The sequence below is a fragment of the Armigeres subalbatus genome, chromosome 2 (assembly GCF_024139115.2).
Source record: "Armigeres subalbatus isolate Guangzhou_Male chromosome 2, GZ_Asu_2, whole genome shotgun sequence".
NCBI lineage: Eukaryota > Metazoa > Arthropoda > Insecta > Diptera > Culicidae > Armigeres > Armigeres subalbatus.
Genome location: NC_085140.1, coordinates 232,573,328 through 232,593,016, shown reverse-complemented (window position 1 = coordinate 232,593,016; position 19,689 = coordinate 232,573,328). Strand labels below are relative to the sequence as shown.

Here is a 19,689-nt window from a genome sequence, read left to right as displayed (position 1 = left end):
TGGATGTTTAGAAAGAAAAAAATCAGTGGATTCATTGGAGTTGTGGATGCCATAATGAAGGCCAAATGCGATCGGTTAAGTTAGATCCGAATTACTCTTTTTTACGAAGAAATTTGGAGAAAGCAAATAAAAACTTGGTTTCATCTTAAAGCTTGATGGAAGAATCGCAATCTATCTTGAAATCATTCTACCGTATGAGCTCTGGTACTCAATTCTGGAATAAGCAGTATTGGTATGGTGTCATTAGAATATTGCAGAATGGTAGCTGTACTAACCACTTTGAAATAAGATAAAGTGACCAGTTTTTTCATTGTTCAATATAGGACGCCTTATGCACTACATATTTTAAAAGCGTGCAAATCGTTTCAAAAGAGATTATTCTCGTTTCGATCTACAGCACACAACTGAAATACTGAAAGAAAAGTCTTATTAACGGTGTTATGTAGTATTCTAACTAAAAATTATAATCATTTTAAGATTCAGATATGAAGGGCTAAGTGACCAAACACTTGAAAAGTAAAGCAATGTACGAAACAAAAATAATTAAGAAAAAATTTCAATGATAGAAATATCTAAAATCTTTGGGTTTCCATTTTTTTAATAAGAGATTTTCAACAAACGATAAACTGAAGGTCGGCCCTTGAGAGATGCTCGTTAAGTCTTGTTTTTTGATAACTGACGTAATGCGGAAAGAATTAAGGATCGGATGATCAAGCCATAAAGTTTCTTGTTTCAAGCAAGATGTTGCTGCATCGTGTAGATTCTTGAACGTTAAAGGGTCTCATGCAGATATTCGGTGAGATCAAACAAGTTTTACTAATTGTTTTTTTTTTCTTTATTAAAGAGGCTTGCAGCCCAAGGCTGGCTCACCTCTGCAATTTACTAATTGTTGTTCACTAGGTATTGCAATAGTTTTATTATGTAGTGAACATGTCTTGTAACTATTTTTTCTAAGCTCACCAGATTCTGTTCCACCTGAAAAATCTTTCACCTAAACAGTTGTATATAAACCTTCCAAGATTCGGGTTCTTTTGTTCTCACGGCCTCGCCCATTATGTGTGTTTAAATATTGATCTTCTGCCAGCAATGCCATACCTTAAAGACACTATATATAGTGTCTTTACCATTCCTCGCAGGGATGCCAACCATCCAGATTTATCTGGATTCTTCCAGATTTTTTTCAAATGGTCTAGACATACAGATGGACTGCTGTCTGGTCCAGATTTTTAAATATTTGTCCAGATTTATCCAGATAAATTGAAAAAAAAATGGAGATATCATTGAAAGTACATTTCAGCACTAACGCTCAATGTCAATTAGAGTTTAATTTCACAAGCATCCATAAACACCTTTCATAATCATGATGCCTAGAAGTTAGATAAGTGTGTGACATTGGTTTTCAATTTAGTCTGTAATCAAAAATTTTCGACGGCTTTTCTCCAGTTTTTATTAGCTTAAACAAGTTTAACAACTACTATCCGCCTTTTCAGTGTTGTCATTATTTAACCTCAATCAAAGTAATCGGTGTGAATACGGCTGAGTACTGAGCGTTATGTATGAAAATGCGTTGTTATCTAACAAGATCTTCTTTTGATGTGCACTGGAATCTCAAATGGGAGACTTAGACCAGGATTTCACTTTTTTAACTTAATCTAACATCATAGATTAGAACTAAATTTAAGTTTTTCATTCAAGTAGCGTCACAATCATTTATGAACAATCTACAGAAAATTTAACAAAAACGCACGTTTTAATGATAGTAGAGCTAGAACTGACCATCATCGGATTTCATTTCAAGGTCTAGGGTTAAATGTGATCTATAATAAACTATTCCTGATATTTTTTTTCATTTCTTGAGCCAACATCATCACATGTTTTTGAATAATTTTGAAAATTATTCAGATTGGTCGGTCGCGTGTTTTCCTAGTTTTGGCTGGAAGTCAGCCATTTAGTAGATTTTTGCCACTAAATTTTGCCATTTTTAGCGTCCGGCGGGCGAGATTTGACCAGTGCATCAGGGACCAGGTTTCCGTACAGGACCGTACAGTGAAAACCGGCCCGGTTCACCCGAGATTAGGAGATTTTTCCAGATCGGTGTTCAGTCGGCGGGTGACGCTATTATTTCTTTTTTTTTTCAGTGCACGAAAAGTGGACTTCCCGTAGCGAGATCCGGATTTTTTTTCCGGATGGTGACGTCATTCAGCTGACCGGTCCCAGTACATAGCAAGTGCGGTGAAAATTTTCCCATTTTTGTTTGTTTTTGTTTACCGACTTTCGAGTTCAGTGTGCGGCCGATGAAATAGAAAAGATGAAATATTGCTTTATTTCCATTGGGAAAAAAAAAACCCAGATTATCAATTCAGGTATTCTATTGAAATCTTCGAAAATTCCCCAGACTAAATATTCCCCCCATAATGTATCAAGATGTCAATATTGAAAGTAGAATTCGAAAGGTGTATCGAAATAATTAAAAAAAACACAAAAATTTTCTTTTGGCGCGCCGCTAAAAATTGACGGTCACCGGGTAGAGATGGAATTTTTCCTGTAAGGTAAAACTATTTTAATACATATCTCGCTTAACTTTTCAAAAGGTCCTAAGTAACATTTTTTTCATGAATTAATTTGAATAGCGCAATCAACAAAACAACATGAAAGCTGTATTGCTGTACTCAAATTAATTCATGAAAAAAATGTTACTTAGGACCTTTTGAAAAGTTAAGCGAGATATTCTTACAAAGCTGTTTCAAGCAAGTTTGTCGTTAAGCTATTTTCCATCAGTTTGGCGACAGGTGCGGGTGACATTTATCTTAAAGGATACAACGGATACGAAAGGATACAACGTCGCCAAAATCCTTCAGGCCGATAAGCTTGTCCTCGTTCTGCTGAAAACAATGGAAAAAAATAATAGATGAACATACCGGGGTTCAGACAAATCACACCAAGCGCCAATGAAAAATTACCCATTTTTGCCTTTCTCGTACAACAAAGTTTTACCGAAAGGCTATATGATTGCTTAAAAAAAAACTGTTGATAGAAGGCCCGGAGACCAATAGTGTTATATACCGATCAACTCAGCTCGACGAACTGAGGTGATGTCTGTATGTATATATGTATGTGTGTGTGTGTATGTATATATGTATGTGTGTGTGTGTATGTATATATGTATGTGTGTGTGTGTATGTATATATGTATGTGTGTGTGTGTATGTATATATGTATGTGTGTGTGTGTGTGTGTGTGTGTGTGTGTGTGTGTGTGTGTGTGTGTGTGTGTGTGTGTGTGTGTGTGTGTGTGTGTGTGTGTGTGTGTGTGTGTGTGTGTGTGTGTGTGTGTGTGTGTGTGTGTGTGTGTGTGTGTGTGTGTGTGTGTGTGTGTGTGTGTGTGTGTGTGTGTGTGTGTGTGTGTGTGTGTGTGTGTGTGTGTGTGTGTGTGTGTGTGTGTGTGTGTGTGTGTGTGTGTGTGTGTGTGTGTGTGTATGTGTACAAATTTTGTAGACACACTTTTTGGAACTTAGCATTATCCGATTTACTCGCAACAAGTTGCATTCGACGGGGAATGCGGTCCCATTGTTTGCTATTGAAAATTGTTTCGATCGGACATTGCATTTCGGAATTATTGAAAAATCATTGTTTTTCCCAAAGGTCCCCCCTTGGAAAAAAAAATTCAAAACCGAAATTTTTTTTTCCTGAAATGGTGTCAATGCATTTTAACTAATGCAAAAACATGTTAAATTATCGAAAAAATGTGATATATTCTCCTAAAGAGCTTTTTTAACCTTTCTAATGTGATTTTTGCAATATATTTTATAATGCACGGGAAAGGCATCATCACTGCTAGGTGGATTAATCTGGGTTTTTGCACAAATTTTCGTGTAGCAGATCCAATTTACGAATGAATTGATATGAATTACTTTCGTTTTTCATTCTACGAACACACAAGGCAGTGGTGCGGTTTCGCTGAACCCCGACTATATCAAGTCATCATATTTAACCCAAATACCGTTAAGCAAATAACAATTCGCTTAGGGTAATTCGCCAAATGTTGAACGGCTAATTTCTTCGCCTATTGTTGAACGCACGTGCATTTCTTATGGAAGTTCAACAATAGGCGACAAAATTAGCCGTTCAACATTTGGCGGTTTCCCCTATCAGGAAGGTAAATCGTCAGTATCCGCAAGAAAAATCTTTTGATGCAAAAGAAATTTCCCTTTATATGAAAGCATTCTTAGATATAGAGGGAACTTTTGACAACACTTCTCATAATTCCATAAAAAAGGCAATGTCGAATCGTGGTTACGATAAATGCATTGAAGATTGAATTAAAGAAATGTTAATAAAAAGAGAAATATCAGCTAACCTCGGCAATCAAAAGGTGCTCACAAGGAGGGGTATTATCACCTTTACTGTGGTCTTTAATAGTAGATAATCTTCTCAAATAGCTGATAGCCCAGGGCTTTGAAGTAATTGGTTTCGCTGACGACTGCAAACTGCTTTAAACTATGTCTCCACGTAGTGCGATAGAGAGGAATGAGTGTAAATCCTCCTTAAACGACCATTGTGCCTTTTACGCTTAGGAGGAAATTCTCACTAAACAACATGATATTGAAAGGTACGCGTTTGGAGCTCTCAAATACAGTCCAATACATTGGCGTCAGAAGCGCCAACTTCATAAAATTATTGGGGGGGCATGGAGGTATGAAATTATTCAATTCGGGAAATGAAAACATCACAGCAATCGATTTAAACAAAATAGGCCTTGCTTATACATAAAATGTTTTTTCTCTGGTTAAGGTCTTTATCGAAAATAAAAATTTATCAGTTAAGTTTTATGAAAAAATATAATACCGAATACATATTTCACTATTCCAACATTTCAAGCATAATTTTTCATAACGACGTATGTAACAAAAGTAAACAAAACGAGGTTTTTAATACAACGTGACAATCACACGCGGCTTTATATAATACGCATCGATTTTACTGATTTCAGATCTTAAAATTCTTTAATTCAATCTTTTTACGAATCGACGTATGTAAAAAAATCTATTTTTGAAGTCTCACTGTTACATACGTCGCTTTAACATATGGGAACTAAGAGCGACCTATGTAACAAAAAAAGCAAAACAAAACAAAACTGTAGTTGCGTCAATCATGCACTATGGAAAACCGACCAATGTACACCGACGTGCGTGCAGCATACCGGTGTATGTATAATTTTATCGTTTTTCACAGTGAATTTGAATGAACTGAGATTTGAAATGAAAAACGCTTATTACGTGTCATGTCATGACGCATGCCAGCGGAAAAAAGTATTGAAAAAAGATTTAGTTTTAAAACAGATTTAGAAAAAGTTTTGCCAACTTTCTGCAAAGGATTTCTCGAATCCTCATAATTGTTACATACGTCGTTATGAAAAATTATGCTTGATTTATCCATTAGCATTAGCATTGAGCAATTTGCACAAATTCGTAGATGGTATAAGCCTAGACTATTGTGTGAAAGTAGAATCACTTTCATCCGTTATCACAGACTATTGGTTTGGGACTAATCAGTATAGAGCGGAGCAGAATGGATACGTTTGCGTGCGTTTTGACAGTTTTCCCATGGCAATGGCAGTTTTAAAACTGTCAAAATGCACGCAAACATATCCATTCTGCTCAGCTCTTATCTCTTAGATGGAAGCAATGCACTCTCCATGGAAGGGGGAAGGATGGTTAGTTGGACACCTACTTAAGAAAGATGCAAAGAACTCTACGACCTCTCATGGGTATCACGGGAGGTTTTGGAATTGTTAGTGTGGGAGGTTATATCAGTAGGAACCGTTTTGGTAGAACGTGAAACACAGAAAGAACTTATAAGGCTTATAAGGCAGAAGCAGTAGCCACTAGACCACTGAGCTCGTCAAATAGCACTATTCCAACATTTATCCAAACCTTTTCCTCAAGTCGGCATAAAATTGCTGCGTTCTATAAAATTGATTACTTTCTGGTCCCAATTATGATCACTTGATTTTGATTTTCTTCCTTTTTCCGACAGTTAGCTTGTTGACCATAAACTTTTACCTTTGCGAGGTGGATAGCGAACGCTTGGTCAAATTATCTATCTCGATGCCCTTCTTACGGAGCCATGTGTCCAAAAATCTAATTTCAATATCACTTTCAATTTGCGATACATCGGAAACAACGAATTTTCAACAAACAAAAATATTCTGATTTGAAACTTAACACATGAATAAATCGAATGCAGGATGAAACAAATCAATACCTTCGTGAGGTTTTGAGTAGTAATAGGGGAAATGTTCGGGGTTCGCCACTTCATCTCATAGCTCCTATTTCCATCCCATCAAAAACAAAGCAATGGAAAGGAATTTGGTTTGTTTATTATTTTGTGATTTTTTTCAGCAGTGAGCACGCATGTTGACAAAAAGAAGCGACGAATTTGGTGCCGTATTTCTTTGTTTAGCGATGAGATGGATATATGTACAATGAGATGGAGATCGGAAAAGTTTCCCTATTACTTTATTATTTTATCACCTTTGCACCAATAGTTGCGGTAGTGTTCCTATAGTTGCGAGCTCCATTAGAAAACAATGGGATTCGCAACTATAGGAACGTGAATTAAAAATTACCGCAACTATGGGAGCAGTGTATCAATACTTGGAGGACTCATTTTAGGTGAAACATTCACAGCCTGGAGGAGCCGATGTATTATCACAGCAAAGAGGAGTAAAAGAGGTTTGGAAATAATCTGTAAGGTTAGTGGAATGAGGTGTCTTTAAATTATAAACGATTGAATAGTGTTGGAGAGTTCCTCTACTATTGGATCATTTGCCCTAGTAATATTTTCTTGCCATTTTTTTTTTAAACGCAATGTTCCACAACAACCGTTCGTTTTTTGGGGTTACCCAATGCAGTCATATCAAATTATGTAAAATAATATTAGGTATTTGTTTCAAATTACATTTAATAGTTTGGCAACGCACTCAATTGAAAGAACACATATAGGGTATCCAATCATGGTTTGAACTTGAAAAGCGTATCATGGTTTGAACCATTTTGAAATCAGTAGAAATTACCATCTCATTGGCAGGAAATGAACCTAAAACAGTATGAATGGACTATTTAAATATATACTGGAAGTGATAGAGTTTATTTAAACATTCGTGCATATTGTTTAAGTAATAAAATAAAGCGATTTAAAAACGTCCTGAATTTGCGCTAAATCCCCCCCACTGGTGGGGGGCATAATTTCAAAAGGCTCGTAAAGGACACATTTTATGACACAGGAGTGAGATCAATATACCAAACGAACGCTATTTTTATCTGTAATCGATTGACATCATCATACAATTCAGAAACAGTTTTAAATAGTTAAAATAGTAACATTTATACAAGGTAAAAACTGGTCATGGTTTGAACTAAATTCGTACCATGGTTTGAACTTGTAAATGCAGTCATGTTCTGCTGCTGTCCGCTAGGAGCGCTGCATGCGCCTAGCTGGAGCATTTTGTTTACATTTCCAATATAAAAAAATCGCAATTTTCATATCGATAATTTAGACGATTTTCACACGATTCGAGTTACTAATCTAATGCGAGAAGATGAATAGTAAAACCAATTTGCTTTTCTATAGATTTCCTCAGCGTTTCATGCATGTGATTAGTATTAAGGCTCCCCCAAACCTAAGCGATTTCATAGCCGCGACGGCGACAACTAGTCGCCGCGATTCCATCGTTGTGTCGCTGCAGGCAATGTTCTATATACGCTTCCATACCAATGGCGACAGAATCGCTGTCGCCAAGCGATAGAATCGCGTCGCGTGTATTTGGGGGAACCTTTATATTTAGGAGCTGCTGGCTGCTGCAGTAGTTCAAACCATAGTACGAATTTAGTTGAAACCATGAACAGTGTAGTTCAAACTAGAGTCCTGAATAGGAGAAACGCGAATAGAAAATATTACTCTGCCAACACTGCATTCAATTTTCTTCATCAAAGAATAACACATGAAAACGAAGAAATGATTTATGTAGATTAAATCTCACAATCCTCTATTTTATGTGTCCACATCACATAACAATAGAATCCAATAAACTATGGAATTTCATTTCATAATCTATAATATATGCAAATTATTGCAAACTACATTCAATTTTGTTTATTTAAAAATGGCATAAAATCGAATTTGACCGTTCTCAGTATTTAAGCCAACATTTTGGCTGCTTGACAGGTCTCCTGCTCGATTGGTTGCTGTTTTTTGACGGTTGGATTGGCGGCACATACCTATCCGCGTTTCTCTTATTCAGGCCTCTAGTTCCATGGTACGAATCAAAGTTATGTAATTATTAAGTTTTTTCAATGAAACTAAGCATAAATATGTGCACACAGGATGTTTTCAGAAAGATATTAAACTAAGCTTCCATATAAACTAGAAATCGCAGTTCTAACATGTCCCTTTAAAGAAATAAATCAATTTTGTTTTGCCGGCTCATCTGAAACCCGCCATTTGGTTCAAACCATGATTGGATACCCTACATTCAATTCGTTAAGCAAAGCAGGGACATCAATCTCATTCGCCAGGATCTTTGCGATGAAAATGGCTTACATATTTGACCTTCTCTTCTCTTGTGTTTCGATACCCAAAAGCGCGCATCGGTATTCGTACGGTGGGAGATTCGTAGCGTCTCTCCAGATAAGGCCTCGAAGAGCATTGCGGACAAATTTTCGTTGAATTGCTTCAAAACGGTCAATCCAAATTCTATTGTAAGGACACCAGACAAGCACTGCTGACTCCAGTATAGAGCGTTCAAGAGCACAATCGAGGGATTTTAAACACAGCGGAACACGAAACCTATCAGCAAGCCTCAGGATAAAAGCAAGCTGTCTATTTGCGCGAGCTATCACATTTTCGTAATGAGGGCGGAACGATAGTTCAGAATCCAACAAAACTTTATCTATGTTGAGGCGTTCTGAAGTATGTCCAACCAAAGAATAATGGAATAGAAACGGCTTTTTTTTCCTGGTATACGATATTGTACTACATTTGGCCACACAATGCTCGAGAAGGTTACGCTTGCTTCATTCTTCAAATAAAATTAACAGATTCTGTAGCTCCAGACAATCTCCAATGTTTTTGATGACGCTATAAATTTTCATATCATCAGCGTAGAAGATGCGTTTTCCTCTGGGCACTACAAGAGCAGCATCGTTGATGAACAGGGCAAACAAGAGAGGACCCAAATTACACCCTTGTGGAACACCTGACGTGATTGCGATAGTCCTGGAATGCGCTGCACCTAGCCATACTTTCATCGATCTTCCCATCAAGTACGATTCAAACCAATTGATGAGTTCCACCGAGTTCCTGTGGTTCACGCAGAAGAAACGCGATCGAAGGCGGGCTTGAAATCCGCATATACAGCATCCACTTGAAATCCAGCATCCATCGATCGTACGCAAAGCGACGTAAATTCGACTAGATTTGTGTTTACGGAACGTTTCGGAAAGAATCCGTGCTGCGCCGTTGAGATATATTTTTTGCATTTTTCAAAGTGTGCGGTGTTTATGATGATTTCGAAAAGTTTGAGTAAGCATTCAACGAAGTAATACCCCGGTAGTTGGAGATGTTGCATTTGTTTCCTTTCTTGTGCACTGGAAAAAAGATAGATGATTTTCAAGCGGCAGGAAAGGTCCTCTGTTGCAACGACAAATTGAATAGTTTATTCAATGGATTCAGTAAAGAAGTAGTGCAATGAATAATTAATAATAAAGAAGGGTGATGTAATACCAATAAGCAGAAGAAGAAGCGTTTCGACAGAACCATGACCTTATGAGCAAAGATATTGATAAAGTGATGGGATTCTGATCTCAGTTATCTATCCGCTCGGTAAACGAAGTGCAATGTTCGCCATGGAGACACAATATTTCACAACTTTTGTTGTAGCAACATCTTCGCAACGTGTACAAACCCACAACTGCGCTGGCGGAGAATCATTAAATGCTCAAATGAAAATAGCTTTCCAGAGTGGAGCAGCCATCGAGTAAGTAAGTACATACAGTCGTGTTTTGGTCGTCGCGAAAATGAATATCTATTTGGTGTTCGGTGGCTCATGCGCATGTATTGCGCTCTGCTCCGGTTGAAACAGGCGCGATCTTCAATAGTTTGCAGTAGACATCGACCAAGTAAGTACAGTGCGGAGTTCATGAATGAACATGTTACGTATCAAACGCGGATTCGGGTGTTTGGTTTAATTTTGTGTGGTCGGATAGTAATTTGACAGAGAATCCTCCTCAGAACTTTCGCGGGATCCGAGAATTTAGTTCTGTGTTAATTGCGCATTTGATCGTACATATTTCGATTAGCAAGCAAAACGGTTACGTGATCCAAGATATTTTGTTTTGATCAGTACGGTTCGAAAAACACCAATTGTTGCTCGTTTTTATTTGCATGTCATATAATCCCCTCCCATAGATCGCATCACTCACCAAAGTGAATCCAGATAAAACATCCTATGCAACAAACACAAAACTACATTCCAAGACAATCGTGGAGATGCAGATGGATAGCAAATCCCATGCTCCAATCACATGGTTCTCTGTGCAATTTCACAAGCTCCAGTCAATCACGGAGTAGCAACTATGCATTCTACGGTCATGCTCATGCTCAAATGAAAATATCTTTCCAGAGCGCTTTTTACTTAGGGATCTTTGTGCAAGTAAATATAATATCTTGTTCTCAGATGATATTGCAATGTCTGCTTCTAGAGCCAAATAGAAAAGCTTGCGGGCCGATTCTGAAGTATTCTTTCTGACACGCCGTGGGCCACAAAAAATAGAGCCGAGGGCCGTACGTTGGGCAGCCCTGCTCTAGATCACACCGAGGCGGCGCGGATGTCAGTACCGAGCATCACCAGATAGTGCTCGAAGTCCGTGTTAGCGCCAGTACTGAGATTTTCATTTTCATTGAGAGGGGTCACGCGATATTTACACTTTATTCTCTCCCACTTTCATAGAAAACATAAACAATGAAAGGAATTCTGCCAAATTTTCACGGACTTTTATTTCATGAAAGCGCATCAAACTATTGTAAACAAGCTGTTTCTTCTTCAATAATGTTACTTCTAACTCGAAAATCAAAAACATTACAATCATTTTATCGATTGGTCATTATTATTTGTACAGATCTATTAAAACTATTTAGAAATTTAGATTTCAAAACAAAGCAACATTCCCATCATGATTGCTTGTAATGTGACAGGTGACCGGAAGAAGGCTACATTTTCATTTGGTCTCTTGAAAATGAAAATGCAACTGTTTTCGCTTTTACATGACAATCACGAGAACTACCGGTACTGGTTATTATTTTTTTATTTATTCAGACTAAGGCCGAAGTGGCCTGTGCGGTATATAAAAGTCTTCTTCATTCGGCTCGGTTCATGGCTACACGTCGCCAACCACGCAGTCTACGGAGGGTCCGCAAGTCATCTTCCACCTGATCGATCCACCTTGCCCGCTGCGCTCCTCACCTTCTTGTGCCCGTTGGATCGTTGTCGAGAACCATTTTCACCGGGTTACTGTCTGACATTCTAGCTACGTGCCCGGCCCACCGCAGTCGTCCGATTTTCGCAGTGTGAACGATGGATGGTTCTCCCAGCAGCCCATGCAACTCGTGGTTCATTCGCCTCCTCCATGTACCGTCCGTCATCTGCACCCCACCATAGATGGTACGCAGCACTTTCCTTTCGAAAACTCCAAGTGCGCGTTGGTCCTCCACGAGCATCGTCCAGGTCTCGTATCCGTAGAGGACTACCGGTCTAATGAGCGTTTTGTAGATTGTCAGTTTGGTACGGCGGCGAACTCTATTCGATCGGAGCTTCTTGCGGAGTCCAAAATACGTACGATTTCCAGCCACTATGCGTCTCCGAATTTCTCTGCTGGTGTCATTTTCGGCAGTCACCAGTGCGCCCAAGTACACAAATTCTTCTACCACCCTGATGCAAACTCGCCGTGGGTGGCTTACATTGTCTTCTCTTGAACCTCTTCCTATCATGTACTTCGTCTTCGACGTGTTGATGACTAGTCCGATCCGCTTAGCTTCCCTCTTCAGTCTGATGTAGGCTTTCTCCATCTTCTCAAAGTTACGTGCCATAATATCTATGTCGTCGGCGAAGCCAAATAGCTGGACGGACTTATTGAAAATTGTACCACTCGTGTTAATCACTGCTCTTCGTGTTACCCCCTCCAAAGCGATGTTGAACAGCAGACACGAAAAACCATCACCTTGCCGTAACCCTCTACGGGTTTCGAAGGGACTCGAGAATGCCCCTGATACTCGAACTACGCACATCACCCTATCCATCGTCGCTTTGATCAACCGTGTCAGTTTATCCGAAAATCCGTGTTCGTGCATTAGCTGCCATTGCTGGTCCCGATCGATCGATTGTATCATATGCGGCTTTGAAGTCGATGAATAGATGATGTGTGGGCACGTTGTATTCGCGGCATTTCTGCAGTACTTTGCGAATGGCGAACACCTGGTCCGTGGTGGAGCGTTCGCCCATAAAACCCGCCTGGTATTTCCCCACGAACTCCCTTGCAGTTGGTGCTAGTCGACGGCATAAAATTTGGGAGAGTACCTTGTAGGCGGCGTTCAACAATGTGATTGCGCGGTAGTTGCTACCAGGCTTGTAAAATGTCATCTGCATGTCATTTGACTAATTTGTTCATAACTTTCTAACTTTCTAACCGGCCAATCTCCTCCTGGATTTCGGGGCCGGTAAGATTATGTCCTGCGCGCGTTCTTCCAGGTCCATCACCATACCGCCATCTTCGTCTGCCACATCGCCATTCAGGTGTTCTTCGTAGTGCTGCCGCCACCTTTGGATCACCTCACGCTCGTTCGTAAGAAGGTTCCCGTTTATGTCCTTACACATATCAGGCTGTGGCACGTGGCCCTTACGTGAACGGTTTAACTTATCATAGAACTTTCGTGTGTTATTAGCGCGGTACAGTTGCCCCGTCTCTTCACGGTCTCGATCTTCCTGCTGACGCTGTTTCCTCCGGAAAATGGAGTTTTGTCTGCTCCGCGCCTGTTTATATCATGCCTCGTTCGCCCTCGTGCGGTATTGCAGCAATCTCACCCATGCTGCATTCTTCTCTTTTACTTACTGCTCACATTCGCCGTCATACCAGTCGTTTCTCTGATCCGGGGGCACCGTGCCAAGTGCAGCGGTTGCGGTGCTACCAATGGCGGATCGAATATCTCTCCAGCCATCTTCAAGAGTCGCTGCGCCTAGCTGCTCTTCCGTTGGGAGTGCCACTTCCAGTTGCTGCGCGTATTCTTGGGCTAATCTACCGTCTTGTAGCCGCCCAATATTAAGCCGCGGCGTCCGACTTCGACGCGTGTTGTACACCGTCGAGAGTTTTGAGCGCAGGCATACTGCTACGAGGTAGTGGTCGGATTCAATATTCGCACTGCGGTAAGTGCGTACGTTCGTGATGTCGGAGAAGAATTTACCGTCGATTAGAACGTGGTCGATTTGGTTTTCCGTTTCTTGGTTAGGTGATCTCCATGTGGCCTTGTGGATATTTTTGCGGGGAAAGATGGTGCTTCGGACTACCATTCCGCGGGAGGCTGCCAAGTTTATGCATCGTTGGCCGTTGTCATTCGATACCGTGTGCAGACTATCCGGTCCGATGACCGGTCTATACATTTCCTCCCTTCCTACCTGTGCGTTCATGTCGCCGATGACGATTTTAACGTCCCGCAGTGGGCATCCATCGTATGTCTGCTCCAGCTGTGCGTAGAACGCTTCTTTCTCGTCGTCGGGTCTCCCTTCGTGTGGGCAGTGCACGTTGATGATGCTATAGTTGAAGAAACGGCCTTTAATCCTCAGCTTGCACATCCTTGCGTTGATTGGCTGCCACCCAATCACGCGTTGGCGCATCTTACCCAGCACTATGAAGCCGGTTCCCAGCTCGTTGGTGGTGCCACAGCTTTGGTAGAAGGTAGCCGCTCGATGCCCGCTTTTCCACACTTTCTGTCCTGTCCAACAAATCTCCTGCAGCGCCACGACGTCGAAGTTGCGGGGATGTAATTCATCGTAGATCATCCTGTCGCAACCTGCGAAACCTAGCGACTTGCAGTTCCATGTTCCAAGCTTCCAATCGTGATCCTTTATTCGTCGCCTAGGTCTTTGCCGATTATATCGAGTCGCATTATCTCTTATATTGTTCGTAATTATTGGTTTTCCAGGCGGCTTATTGGGCCTGCGCAAACCTCCTGTCTCGTCGGAGGGCCGTCGTGTCAGGGCTGTTTAGCGTCCCACCTAACACCAGGACTTTTCCAGTGCGCTTTGAGCGGCACACGGTCGCTTTGGAGGGGCCTACTTGCGGATACAGCTTTGCATGCAGCTTTTTATGGAGGTTTAACAGCCCACTGTCAAACCTCATCACATCCTAGGCAAGCCCCACAACTCGCAGATGACGTGGGGAGGGCCCGAGCAGCACGAGTCAGACAAAAATGGTTGCAGCAACTTCATTGTGGCTAAATCGGGTCACATATGAGTTGTAGTAATCCATTTGGAACATAAATGCTTCTAGGGGGATCGTCAAGCCCTTGGACATAATCCCTGCTGCCCGTAACTGGTTAGCGCCACGATAAAGCCTGACGTTAATAATGTCAGAGAAGTGCCGTCCGTCAATCAGAACGTGGTCGATTTGTGATTTGCCTGCAGTGAAGATCTTCAGGTGTACCGATCAGGAAAGCTATGCTGGAAGTAGGTGAGTATGGCGGTGTAATCAATTGTCGGCCTCTTTCATTGGTAAGTCGGTGGGCATCAAACTTTTCAATAGTCGGTCTATGTACTCCTATTTCTGGCCAACCAAAGCATTTCAAACTCTTATGATGATTTTGTTGTCGTGAATTGGGTAGCTGTCGTTGCTAAATACTCAGTTCAGTTCGCACAGCCAACGAGGTACTCACCAAATAAAGAACTGATATTTCGGCAACAATTAAGTTTGTTAGCTGATTTTCAGTAAATTATTTGCTGGATTTTGGCAATGAAACGCCACTTTGACAGAAATCTCAGCGAAAAGTATAATTGCTGAGAGCTCGACTATATGAGTCTCGGCAAAAGGTCCGAAAATTGCTGATATACTAGGAATCAAATGAGTGTGTGCACCTGCATTGCTTCGTATTTAACTTTGTTAAACGGTTGATAGGTCAAAATTTATCAGCAAAATTGATTTAGAATCGTTCGAAATTTGCAGTAGAAAAAAGCCTGATAACACTGAAAGAAATTGTTATTTGTTAAACTTTTCTATAATGTGTCTCTAAAAGCAGCGTCCGAAATTGTAGAATAGCTTTGTTTCGACTCCCCGAAGCCTTTTTCCAGGAATAACCTTAATTATTCATACCTGTCACAGTACATGCAATAGAAATAAGTAAAAAGATCAACTTTCTAAATTCTTCAGGAATTCATAAATATCCATTGTTTCCCCACGGAATTCTAAAAAGTGTTGGTGGAGGTCCTCAAATTACTGCTTTGCGAAACTTAAACTGTAGACGGAAAAATACATTTTTCATTTCTAGTTTTCCAGATTATAGCAACTTAGGATATATCAAAATAACATTATTTGTTTATCTTAAGGACACTACTTTTGCAGCGTTTTTATATGCTCCGGTCAGTGAATATACATTATTGTCAAAACGTACATTTGAAGTACAAATTGAATTAACGGTTTTAATAAAAAAGTATATCTTTGATTGGAATGTGACTGTGCAAATTATTACCATTGCCGTTAAAAGGTGAAAAAATATTCAGTGGCGCCAATAATTGCCGCAATTTATCAGCCAGGCAAGTCCGGCCCTGGTAGGAAGAGATCAAATTCTACGCCTCGTTGAAATCGCTCTGATGCCTGCGTGACTTCCACACCGATGTGTGGATGATGGTTGCTCGGGTCGTATATGGGATAATGTTTGTCAAGGGTTCGATGTTGTCCTTTGGCTTACCTTGAGTTATGATTGTGTCGTTCTTCATCCAATAGTTGATTGATCTGGGGAAGGCTTCCGAGTTGCATTCCAGGGTGAGACGCTGACCCAGAGCTGCCCCTACTAGCTGGTCCTGTATCCAGATCATGGGAGCAACTGGGATATGAAAAATGGACAACAAACGAAAAGGAATTGTTTAAACATTAGGATAACAAGTCGTAGACATAAATTTACAATCGTGCCACAAAAGCGAGTAAATATTCGGTTGGTTACGGTTAAGGTTTTCCAACAATTACAGTGAACTTTTGCTTAATTCGTTTTATCATGTTGCCAGACGACGTTATTCTTTGCTGTAGAAAACCAACACCGCGTAAGTTTATGATTTGTCACATTGAGCTGAGGTGTTTTGCTTTAGGAATAAAAGTGAATGTTCAAGCAATCAAATTAACGCATGGAAGTAGCAAACTTATTTCTGTAGAAATCTCTAGTACAGGATAAATGTGTGTTCGTACTTGTAGTTTAAATAATCACCCGCAAAATACGTTTCAGCGTTTTCATTCTACATATTTCTACGGTTGCCTCCGTTGGGTTTTAGGTATTGCTTACTTGGTGGGGCTATCCACGATTAACATATACTTCTATTATGTTTGACTACTCACCATTTGAATTTAATTTGGATCAAGCACTTTTGTACTCTAGTGTCCATTCATTCTCTAGTGGCGACTAACCCAATGTGACATACCCGTTTACTGCCCAAACCACTATAAATCATCGATTTACTCGAATCAAATTATACAATGAGCAATTTAATTAACATAATAGTGCTTGTTGTTGCTCTGGTGTCTTCCAAAGTAAATATTTAAAAAGCAAAAGTTGTTTCATGTACTCACAGTGCACTATCAACATAACACGTTTGCTGACTGATGGCGGAATCCCGTTGGAAGCGATACACAAATATGCTCCCATGTCTAGCCGGTTCACCCGTGGAATGGAAAACGTTGATGTGTTATGACTGGAAGCTGTTGCAACGAAAAATGATGCAGAAAGGCACTGACTGAATAATGGTTCAAACATGATGGATGTGATTTTTTTTTGTTTCAAATTACCATCCGAACTAATTGGCTCGTTACCCTCCCTGCGCCACATAATAACCGGCTGGGGGGATCCTGATGCTGCACATTTCAGCGTCACGTTGCTGCCTTCTCGTACCACCATGTCCGTGCTGGTGGGATAGTCCAGGATGTTCGGAGGCACTGTAAGCAAACAGCGCTATGAATAAACACGTTTTTCTACGGGTGACGATATGTTTTTTTTTGTTTTGTTATACAAACAGTGTTCAGCATGCGAACCGAAAGATTGTTTGGTAGAACGTTCAATTTTGGAAATTATCAGCAGTAAAGCAAGATAGACAAAAAAAAGTTGAAGAGTGTCCTTACCGACAACATTCAGGAAGCCAATTTGATTCCGCATCGGGTCGGTGTTAACCTGGCACATGTACCATCCCTTGTCGGATTCTTTGACGTCCTTTATTCGGAGCACCCATTTGCGACCTTCTACGTGCGTAATCGTCATTCGGTGATTCTTGGTGATCACGTGCGTTTGTATCGTTAAAATCGTTTGGGTGTCCACCCGGAGCCAGGCAACCTGCATGACAACGAGTTAAATAATCATCGAGCATCGATTTCCTGTATGGGGGGAAGCAGTTCTCACCTTATACGTTTGAAGGTTATCAATCACGCAAATCAGCACCGCCTCTCTGCCAACGGCCACCGTTAGGTTTTGGATTGGCTCACCGAATTTTGGTAGATCTGAAATTTAAACAAAGGAATAGATTCATTTATGTTGTTGAACGATTACACAGTGAAACATATTATTGCCTTCATGTTTAGCCTTAAAAAAGTGACGAATAGTTCATTAGCGGGCAAAAAATTCAATTGAGGGGGTTAGAAGCAGAGGGGTGTTAGTGACATGTTGATCGAATTTGAATTGATTCTAATACCTAAATACTTTGGTTTTAGAGTTTTGCGGTAAAACGTTAATATCCTTCATACGATATCTATAATAAATGCTAAAATTTACGGAAAATTAGTTATTTTTGAACTTCCATACCATTTGGCATAATGAACATTATGCATAAAGGACGTTAGGATTAGACTCAACGTCCATTATTCTTGACGTTCATAATGTCTAACGTACTTACTGCCCACAATCGCTTATTTGTCCCATATAAATAGGAAATCCAGCAAAGATGCGACTAATATGCGATGATAGGCTGCTTACGCCTAACGACGGATACTTCAATTTGCTCCCAAAAGATCATTTTCGAACCATTCTTGGAAAGTTTTAGTTATCGACTTTCGTCTTACTTTTTACGATGTAGAAAACGATACAGAGAATCGATAACATGTGTTTTGGGGAGGGAAATATTTATGAACTAGGAAAAATATTCACTATCCACACCTCCCAGTACGCTAGACGGGTTGCTTATTTCATAAATATTCTCCTCCTCAAAACACATGTCTTCGGTCCTCAGTATTGTTTTCCACATAGTCTGCCATCTTCTGGAATCAAATTGACTGTATGGACTGTATGGTTTTCTGATTCCCAGTAATCAGTTTTGAAGGCACAAAGATTCTGAGGCCGACTCATGGACCATATATCGTAAAGTGTTCAATTCACGACGCATCCGTTTTATTCTGTTTTGTTATTCGGCAGGTTTGTCGTGTTTCATACTTCTGAACTTGAATGGCCACCGGAGGTCCCACAGAAAAACTGAAATATGCGTAAAAGTGCTCAACAAATAATTTCCATAACCTATTCTTATGCATCATCAGATCTTACGGAACATCCGTAAGAGCAACTTGAGTGACCACTACTTGAGGTCTTCTGGAGGATTTTCCAAAATGGTCAATGCATGACCCTAGTCCTTGCAGAGCTCGATTTTTTTAAACTGTTTGTTATCATACCCGTTGACCATCCCAACAGGGTTGTACTTTTATTTTTGAAGACATATGATACTTTTAGTTTACACTAATTTTTAATAAAATTAAAATTGTAATAGTACTTTCCAATTAATTCCACCACGTTTTGTAATCTTTGCCAGTCCGTCTATAATAACGAACAAACAATTATGTGAAGAAGTGACGACAGAAATCGTCATAACTTTTGGTTGCGCGACTATCGCCGTGGTAGGCATGTTGCGCGAAGAAAACGAAAAGCAATGCTATGACGAATACTATTTTTTTTTTCGATTTCTTCATACGACGAGAACGGCAATTGTCAGCCCTGGTAAAAAATGAGAAGTTAAAAATGAAAAGTGAAAAGTGAGAAACGTAAAGTGAGAAGTAAGAAATGAGAAGTGAGAAAAGGGAAAATGAGCAGTGAGAAGGGCTTATGTGCCAACTGACTCAGCTCGACGAACTGAGGTGATATCTGTATGTGCGTATGTACGTGTGTGTGTAAGTGTGTGTGTAAGTGTGTATTTGTACAAATTTTGTAGACACACTTTTTGGAACTTAACATTGTCCGAATTTCTTGCAACAGTTTCCATTCGACATGGAATCCTGTCCCACTCTTTGCTATTAAAAATTGGCCAGATCCAACTATGGGACCAGAAGTCATGGCAAAAATACTATTTTTATGCCCAAAAACCTTTTTTTTAATTTTCTCGATTTCAATAGAGTTTCCACAAGAAAAGAAACTTT

At 40.1% G+C, this 19,689-nt stretch overlaps 1 protein-coding gene across 5 annotated transcripts in view; it reads right to left on the bottom strand.

Annotated features, from left to right (window-relative positions):
- Positions 1 to 19,689, bottom strand: part of LOC134211882 (lachesin-like) — a 137,869-nt gene that overhangs the window by 18,800 nt on the left and 99,380 nt on the right. For all 5 annotated transcript variants that reach the window (XM_062689244.1, XM_062689243.1, XM_062689245.1 and 2 more), the window contains 5 exons: positions 17,696 to 17,793; positions 17,422 to 17,629; positions 17,092 to 17,238; positions 16,876 to 17,004; positions 16,007 to 16,141 (listed from right to left, as the gene is read on the bottom strand). In XM_062689244.1, the coding sequence (XP_062545228.1) occupies positions 16,007 to 16,141; positions 16,876 to 17,004; positions 17,092 to 17,238; positions 17,422 to 17,629; positions 17,696 to 17,793 (717 nt within the window). The remainder of the gene's footprint in view (positions 1 to 16,006; positions 16,142 to 16,875; positions 17,005 to 17,091; positions 17,239 to 17,421; positions 17,630 to 17,695; positions 17,794 to 19,689) is intronic.